General features: G+C 51.8%; 3 protein-coding genes across 6 annotated transcripts in view; 2 read left to right on the top strand and 1 right to left on the bottom strand.

The window, feature by feature from the left end:
• The window catches only part of POLR3GL (polymerase (RNA) III (DNA directed) polypeptide G (32kD)-like), a 22,685-nt gene extending 16,881 nt beyond the window's left edge, over nucleotides 1-5,804 (bottom strand). Inside the window, exon 1 of one of the 2 annotated variants that reach the window (XM_011951300.1) lies at nucleotides 5,720-5,804. The gene's annotated coding sequence lies outside the window, so the exon portion shown is untranslated. Of the gene's footprint in view, nucleotides 1-1,651; nucleotides 1,737-5,719 lie in introns of those variants that run through there. The other variant, XM_011951299.1, reaches the window with a different exon arrangement.
• ANKRD34A (ankyrin repeat domain 34A) lies at nucleotides 3,478-6,995 on the top strand. Of its 3 annotated transcripts, XM_011951302.1 has the most exons (3): nucleotides 3,824-3,998; nucleotides 4,101-4,164; nucleotides 4,540-6,995. In XM_011951302.1, the coding sequence occupies exon 3, from the start codon at nucleotides 4,666-4,668 to the stop codon at nucleotides 6,154-6,156; it is 1,491 nt and encodes a 496-aa protein (XP_011806692.1). In that variant the 5' UTR covers nucleotides 3,824-3,998; nucleotides 4,101-4,164; nucleotides 4,540-4,665; the 3' UTR covers nucleotides 6,157-6,995. The 3 variants fall into 3 exon arrangements, with proteins under 3 accessions (XP_011806694.1, XP_011806691.1, XP_011806692.1); XM_011951304.1 differs by lacking the exons at nucleotides 3,824-3,998; nucleotides 4,101-4,164 and adding an exon at nucleotides 3,478-3,619; XM_011951301.1 differs by lacking the exon at nucleotides 4,101-4,164 and having other exon boundaries at nucleotides 3,789-3,998.
• Nucleotides 6,996-8,395: 1,400 nt separating this feature from the next.
• Nucleotides 8,396-8,611, top strand: part of LIX1L (Lix1 homolog (chicken) like) — a 22,665-nt gene continuing 22,449 nt past the window's right edge. Inside the window, exon 1 of the mRNA XM_011951317.1 lies at nucleotides 8,396-8,611. Within this exon, the coding sequence (XP_011806707.1) occupies nucleotides 8,506-8,611 (106 nt within the window). The 5' untranslated portion in view covers nucleotides 8,396-8,505.

The raw sequence follows: 8,611 nt of genomic DNA, 5'->3' as shown, positions 1-8,611 counted from the left end.
TGGTCTCGATCTCCTGACCTCGTGATCCGCCCGTCTCGGCCTCCCAAAGTGCTGGGATTACAGGCTTGAGCCACCGCGCCCGGCCCGCCTAGGCTGGTCTTGAACTCCTGGGCTAAAGTGATCTGCCCACCTCAGCCTCCCAAAGTGCTGGAATTACAGGCATGAGTCACCACGCCCAGCTAGAAATGGCTTGCTTTTAAGAATGCTACCAATTCCACTGTAAAAGGACAGATTTCCGTCTTTTTTTTTTGAAACGGAGTTTTGCTCTTGTTGCCCAGGCTGGAGTGCAATGGTGTGGATCTCGGCTCACTGCAACCTCTGCCTCCCGGGTTCAAATGATTCTCCTGCCTCAGTCTCCCCAGTAGCTGGGATTACAGCCATGCGCCAACACGCCCAGCTAAGTTTTGTATTTTTAGTACAGACGGAGTTTCTCCATGTTGGTCAGGCTGGTCTCCAACTCCCGACCTCAGGTGATCTGCCTGCCTCAGCCTCCCAAAGTGCTGGGATTACAGGCGTGAGCCACCGTGCCCAGCCAGATTTCCCCTGTTTACAGTGGAAGTGTGGAATGCATTTCCTTTAGCTATATAGCTCTTATTTAGAATATTTGTTGGATATTGACTAAAGAACAGATATCAAAACATGGAATGACCTACAAGAGAGACAAGAGAGTTTCCTTACTAAAGATGTTTACATAGAAGCTGGGTAACAATTTACTAAATAGGGTTTGTAAGAAGGATGCATGGCTCTAGTAGAGGATTCCCTGTGATCAGCATGATTTAGCATTGTGTCTCACATATAGTAGGTGCTCAATAAATATTTGTTGAATGAATGAATAAATACATTATTTCTATGGGCCTTTCCAAACTTGAGACCTTGTGATCCATAAAGCCTCCCCTCACCATTCCAGTTCTCCTTGCTTTCTTCCTTCTCTAGATTGCAGAAACAATTATGAAACACTAGTATCATGAACCACTAATTTAATGGCTCTTAATTACATACTGTATTGTCTTTTATTGTTCCCTAGTTATGTTAGGAGTTTATTTTATTATTATTATTATTTTATGTTAGGAGTTTAAATTCTGCCTCCCCAAAAAGAGTGCTAGTTGCCAAAAATCAATTCTATTCAACTAACGTTTATTGGGCACTATATATTAACTACTAGCACTTGTCCTACAAAACCTTCTATTCTAAAAGGCATAGAGTCATTAGAGAGAGTGCACTAAGTGTCCCAATAAAGGTATACACAAAATGCTATCGTCAGACGGGGGAACAATTCATTTTGCAAGAAAGGCAGCCCAGGAAAACTACAGGTAGCATTTCAGCTAGTCTTCATAGATAACAGGAGTTTGTCAGGCTCTTGGGATAATATTAATAGATTGGGAGGAAGTTGATGCTATAGCAAAGAGAGGTACAAGAGGCTGTCTCGTTTTCTGCTTTAATGTCTCTCCCCGTGCGCGATAGAAAACTACCATTCTCTAGCATACAATCAATACAGAAATGGAATCCCAGGGGAGAAAGGGGAGGGAGCCAGAAGGGGGCTGATCCAACAACCTGACGGAAAGCGTAGTCTATTTCGCAGCCTAGCCGGGATGAATAAGTTCGGCAAAGTGTGGGACCGAACCAGGTCAGAGCCACCTGGTCGGAGCCTTACCTGCTGCCCCTCCCCACGCGGAACCCACGCCGCGGCCAACTTGAAATGTACTGGGCTTCTTCAAGTCGGTGGCGTTCTAGGCCCGCCTCCCGGAGCTCCCTATTGGTGAGTTTTCTCGTCCAATGCAGGAGAAGCTGAGGAGGGAAGTCCGCCCTCTTGAAGCCTAGGAAGAGAAGGAGGGAGGGAGAGAGTAAGCCCGGAACCGAAGCTTGCGAAGCGGGTCGCAGAGAGAGATGGGGGTTGCAGAATCATCTAGGGTCACTTATTTCCGGTCTCACTCCAGATGAAGGAGCCACTGGCCGGCAAGAGTTCACCAAGGGAACGTGACACTCGTATCTCATCGAGGGACCGTGTTGATGGAGCCCCTACAGAGAGGCCAAAAGAGGAGAGGGCCTATGGAGAAATGAACCCCTGTGAAAGCTGCTCTTTAGGGATCAGTCTCTTTGTGACTCTAGCTTCACAGCTTGGTCTCTCCATTACTCCAGCCTTCCTTTCAATCATACACTGCCTCTCTCCAGCACCACCAATGGATACTTCTTTTCTAAAAATGTTTTTCTGTGGGTTGCTGCCGTGTCTGTGAGAAGGTGGGCAGAGGGTTTGAGAAAGGAAGGATCTGGGATCAGAGTACCAGAGTTGGGGAGACAGGGCAGAAGCCCAGCTTTTTCTGCATTTTCCACTACTTTCCAGTTCCTGCGCGCTCCTTGGGAAGGCGAGCAGCGTGGAAGGAGGAGTCCTATTTTCGCAGAAAACAGAAACAAGGGAGAAAGAGTTCAGAATGGAGATGAAGTCTAGGAGTTAGTAAAGAAGAACATCCCAGATGTAAGAGAAAATGACCTGTAAACTGGGAGGCTGTAGGTGTAGTGGCAAGCTCCCAGTCTTTGCCATAGGACTGCCGCTTGCCAGTCCTATGAAATACAGCTGTGAAACTTTGGAGAACTTGCTTAAACTTATGAAGTCTGTTTCCTCATCTGTAACAAGAAGATAATAGTTCCTATCTTACAGAGTTGTGAGGATTGAAAATAGTGTATGTAAAGCACATGGCACATAGTTGACACGTGTCCAAGAAATAACTAGTAAAAATGGGTAGCTTCCCGCAAATATTTCTCTCTCTCCCATACCTGGGAACATTATTTTCAGTATCTTGCACCTAGGGGGCCTCCAGCCTCCGAATTAGCTCGGGACACTGACTGAACTTTTTAAATCCTTAGGATTTTTCTTCTTCTCCCACTTTCCTTGGTGCCTTCCAGCTGGACACAAACTCATTCCTAAAATATGTGGATGGAAGCTATGGTAACCATGGAGACAGGGCAGGTGGCAAGGAGAGGCAGAGACAGTGTGAGAGACCAATAGACAGATAGGAAGACAGAAGATATAAGGAGAATTTCAGACAGAGATCTTCAAGCAAGATGGAAAAAATAAGACAACTAAGCAAGACTGAGATTAAAGAGGTGCAATGTGACAGAGTGTATTACAAGGTTCGCTCTTCTTCCTGCCCCTTTCCTATCTCCCTGCCCACAATAATACAGGGTGGAGGCACCTGGGAATGTCCCTTGCCCTGTCTAAAAGTGCCCCCATATCCACCTTCCTCATATTTATCTAGGTCTATATAAGGGAGCTGAGGTCCAAGTTTCTCTGCGATGGGTGTTCCGTTTTTGAGAGATGGGGCAGGGGTATATCTGTGTCTGACTCCAGGCTGGACCGTGTCTCCTTCACAATTAAACTACAGGAAGAAAGCCACATCTCTTGCCTCTCTTTGCACAGTATGGACACCGGCTGTGGATCCAAAAAGCCTGTCTACACCTTTCTTGCACGGTGTGCCATGTGCCGTGCGTGGTAGGTCAGGTCTGGCGACAGGAGCGCATAAACACACCAAGTGCCGAGAATGGGGATCTGCTGAAGCTCAGCGAAGAATCTGGATGATGATGGTCCCTGTCTGGGTCGCGGAGGAGTCCCCTAAGGAACACTTAGGTTTGTTGGGGCTGAGGGGAGGTCGGCTAAGAAAAGGAAGTCAGGATTGGAGCTTCTAGGTTTTTGAGGGTTTGTGTGTGCATGAGTGGGGGAGCAGTTTGGTGCCCGACGCCCCCACCCGCAGAGACTAGGCTATAAATAGCACAGCAGAGCTCCGCCCCCCCCCCCCAGCTTCTCTCCTCCCGAGCCGGCGCTGTGCCCGGGGCGCTCCGGGAGGAGGGACGAGGATCCGGCGCTGGGGCGCAGATACTGACACCAAGGGAATCCGGGTGCCCCCCCTCCACACCATGCGGGCCCCCAGGAACCTGGCTCCGCCACCTCGGCTGCCCCGTGGCCGCGGCCCCAATCTTGGCCAGGAGGAGATTCTGCGGACATTCAGGTATCTATCTGGGCGCACAGCCTGGGAGGGGAAAGAGCAAGGAGTGATGGGGAACATCGAAGGGGCAAAAGAACCCCCCAATTCCCCCTCCACCCATTTTAGGGCTCAAATGCAGGCTACTTCCCTCCCCCCACTCAATTTTTGGGGTTGTGGCAAGCTAAAAGAGGTTAGGAATGAGAATACATGTGTGACTGTAGGGTGCATGTATGTAGGTGGGTGGCGTTCAGCATCCTAGAAAGGGGGATCCCAAGTGTGGATAAGAAAAGGGGGATAGAGGAAAGGTCTGATAAGCCATGGGGTGAGGGTGGGGGTGCGGACATCCCTGCGCGTGCACGAACGCATTTGCACGCGCGCTAGTCCTTCAGTGCGTGTGCACCCTTCCCACCTCCTCAGGCATGCGCTGCGGGGGAAGGGCCGGCTCAAAGGCATGAGTTAGAGGAAGGACTGTATGCCGTGAAGATCTCCCCCACCCCACGCTGGGTTCCTGCATCGGTGCCTCAGTTTCCCTGCCGAATCTATCAATAAGATGTCTCTCTTGCAGGGATCGGCTTCGTCACTGAGACCTCAGGCCTCTGTCAGCCACCCCCCACCCCCCACTCCATACCCCTAGCCATCCTCGGCAGGTCTCAGCCCCAGCTCCATCAGTACCCTCGCCCCAGCCGCAGCTATGTTGCACACCGAGGGCCACGCTCTTCTTCGGGCGGTGGGTCAGGGTAAGCTACGCTTGGCCCGTTTGCTTCTGGAGGGAGGCGCCTACGTGAATGAGGGTGATGCGCAGGGGGAGACTGCGCTAATGGCAGCCTGTCGGGCCCGCTACGACGACCCCCAGAACAAGGCACGCATGGTACGCTACCTCCTGGAGCAAGGCGCGGACCCCAACATCGCAGACCGCTTAGGGCGCACTGCGCTCATGCACGCTTGCGCCGGGGGTGGGGGCGCTGCTGTGGCCTCGCTGCTCCTTGCCCACGGCGCAGATCCCTCAGTCCGAGATCACGCGGGCGCCTCGGCTCTTGTCCACGCCCTGGACCGCGGGGACCGCGAGACCCTTGCCACACTGCTGGACGCCTGCAAGGCCAAGGGCACGGAGGTCATCATCATCACCACCGATACCTCGCCCTCGGGCACCAAGAAGACCCGGCAGTATCTCAATTCTCCACCATCCCCAGGGGTGGAGGACCCTGCTCCCGCTCCTCTTAGCCCGGGGATCTGCACGTCGCCTTCGGAAATCCAGCTGCAGACCGCAGGAGGAGGAGGGCGTGGGATGTTATCCCCTCGCGCCCAGGAAGAAGAGGAGAAGCGGGACGTATTTGAATTCCCTCTTCCTAAGCCCCCCGATGACCCATCCCCTTCCGAGCCGCTCCCCAAACCACCACGCCATCCCCCCAAACCACTCAAAAGGCTCAACTCCGAGCCCTGGGGTCTAGTGGCCCCTCCTCAACCAGTCCCACCCACCGAAGGAAGACCAGGGATCGAGCGCTTGACTGCCGAATTCAATGGCCTGACCCTGACCGGTCGACCCCGTCTTTCCCGACGTCACAGCACCGAAGGCCCTGAGGACCCGCCCCCATGGGCGGAGAAAGTGACTAGCGGGGGTCCTCTCTCTCGCCGAAACACAGCCCCAGAAGCTCAGGAGTCTGGTCCCCCTTCAGGGCTGAGGCAGAAACTGAGCCGCATGGAGCCAGTGGAGCTCGACACTCCCGGACACCTTTGCCCTGACTCGCCTGAGTCCAGTCGCCTGTCCCTGGAGCGCCGCCGATACAGCGCCTCCCCGTTGACCCTCCCTCCAGCCGGCTCAGCTCCCTCTCCGCGCCAGTCCCAGGAGAGTCTGCCAGGGGCAGTATCTCCGCTAAGCGGACGGAGGCGGAGTCCGGGGCTGCTGGAGCGGAGGGGCTCGGGGACGTTGCTCCTGGACCACATCTCGCAAACGCGGCCGGGTTTCCTGCCGCCTCTCAACGTCAGTCCCCACCCTCCCATCCCTGACATTCGCCCTCAACCCGGAGGTCGGGCGCCTTCGTTGCCTGCTCCTCCTTATGCCGGGGCACCAGGCTCCCCCAGGACCAAGCGCAAATTGGTGAGACGCCACTCCATGCAGACTGAGCAGATCCGCCTGCTAGGGGGCTTCCAGAGTCTAGGTGGGCCTGGGGAGCCAGGGCGCTGAGAGAAGTGAGAGGAGCCAAGGAGGGTGGGGATTAGGACCTTAATGGGATAGGTGGGAGAACCAGCTCACACACACACCACGAACATAGGGATCTCTTGCATGTGCTCATGGGTGCACAGTGCACCCACACATGGTTAAACATGTGTCCATAAGCACAGTACTCTTATTAGCAAGAAAGAATAAGTACTCTATTTACTGGGTATATAGACACATGTATTCATGCCCTGGTCATTTCACATGCATATGGGATTACTTGTGTACCTGCGGGCACAGCACATCAATAAACAGATAGGGCTAGGGTCCCAAACTCTCTTGCATTTGTTCAGAAGCAGAAGCAGTAGGGAACCTCTACTTACGGGCAGTCTCCCATGTCTTTGCCCTCCTGCAGAAGCAATCCCTCGCTTTCCATGTATGCCCTGCAACACAGCCTATCATGATTTTGCATACTCTGCTCTCTACATGAACATCCCAGCCCATTCTCCAGGTCTTGCTTCTTTCTCCAGGCCTGGCTCCTTATTCACACCCCGCTTCCAACCCCAACCACTTTTCAGGATATCTTTTTCACTCTTCTTGGGGGTTCCTGCAGCAACCCCTAGCCTATGTTCTGCTGCTGTCTTTACTGCTCTCAACTTCACTTCTCAACTTCCTGCTTTTTATTCCCACCCTGTTCCTCCAACAACTACAACAGATTGTCTCATTTTCCCAGGGGGTGGGTCATGGGCTCTAAACTGCTCTTCTGTCTGTCTGAGCTTATGAACACCCCCACGGGTAGAAGTGGGGAGAAACCCTAAATCACTCCTCTCTCCACTTGACATATCAAATAAATGTGTTCAGAAGTCTCTGTTTTGTCACTTCTGCCTGGAGGTGTGGGTATGGGGAATGAGGAATGGGGAGGGAGGGTAATACTAACTTATAGCTATAATTATCCAAGGGATACTTAGCCATTCCAGCCACTTTCTTTCCAAGAAACCAACTTTTCTATAGAGAAAAGGCAAGTGTCCTGTGTCCTAAAGGTTTTAAGGCATTCAACAGGATTTCATTTCCACCAGTTTCCTCTATGTCCAACCTTGAATCAAGATTCCTACAAAGAGTTCCTCCCTCCATCATCAGCAGATATATCCCAGTAGATTAACTGTCTCTTTTTCAAACTTCCTATTTCTTGACCACTCACAGTTTTTAGTCAGGGTCTAATTTTCATTTCACCAAGTGTGTTTCTTCTATTTTCTTCTACTTCTGGCCTCTATTTCCCCATCTTTGATTTCTGAGCCACCGTAGGAGAGATGGCGGGAAGCAATTAATATAATCTCACCTAAGTAAAAATGGCCCAGTGACCACATGATAAAGGGTATGTAGAATGTGTGTGTGTGTGTGCGTGTGCAAGTGTGTGCGTGTGTGTGCAAGGTAATCAGAGGAACCCAGTCTGACATGTTATAGCAACAAGGGTAATTTTCTTAATTCCCCCAACTGGACTTCTCAGTTTTCTAATTTTCTGCATGTATCCTAACTCTTTCTCACTCTAATGGAAGGCAAAAAGACTTGCCCATCCCACTATCTCTTATTCCCTTCCCCTACTTAGAATAAGTGAAATCAGAAATTTACCCAACAATGTGGCATAGTAAATAGATAAAAAATATTGGGAATCAGAACACCTATGCTTAAACTCTGAATTCCACTTTGCCATCTCTTAGCTATTTAATTTTGGGCAATTTATCTAGCCTCCCTCAGCATCTGTTTCCTTATCCCTAAAATAATAAAATCTAGTGATTGTGATTGTAAATAAGACATGCATTACAGTACATTGCATAGTTTATGTTCATTAAATGTCAGTATCTTTCTTGCCTTAGCTCCACCACCAATTGCATGTGATGTTGGACAAGTCAAATTACTTCTCTGAGCCACAGTTTCCTCACCTACAATCTGTAAAATGAAATGGTAGGACAAAATGATCTCTACTCTGTCTGCAATTCTCCCCAGTCTTGCATCTAGGCCCATTTTTTTCTTCAAGCCCCGCCCCAGGATTCTGGCCGGCTTTCCAGTGCTTGCCACAGGACTCCCAAAGACGCGCCCAAGCTACGCGTCTGCCTTTCAGAGGATACGCTTTTCTCTTTGCAATTGGTTCTCAGAATCTCCACCCTCCTCAATAATTTGCCTATGGCGGAGTAGTAGCCCTCCAGCTCCCGCCCCGTCACTGGTGATTGGCATGGGACCTAGCTCGTCCCCGCCCCCACTTGACTGAAGGTTCGGCCCTGGCGCCGCCCTCAGTCCCCAGGCGCTAGCTAACTGGGGTGGTTGGGACCGTTAGCTCGGCAGGCTGGCAGGCTCCGGGGCGCTACTCCATTGGCGGCCGGGATGGAGACGATGCGAGCGCAGCGGCTGCAGCCTGGTGTGGGCACCAGCGGGAGGGGCACTCTCCGAGCGCTGCGGCCCGGAGTGACTGGGGCTGCGGCTGCCGCCG

This window comes from Colobus angolensis, unplaced genomic scaffold, assembly GCF_000951035.1.
Source record: "Colobus angolensis palliatus isolate OR3802 unplaced genomic scaffold, Cang.pa_1.0 Scaffold317, whole genome shotgun sequence".
NCBI classification, from domain to species: domain Eukaryota; kingdom Metazoa; phylum Chordata; class Mammalia; order Primates; family Cercopithecidae; genus Colobus; species Colobus angolensis.
The sequence above is the reverse complement of the archived record's forward strand: the minus strand, read 5'-3'. Positions and strand labels throughout refer to the sequence as shown.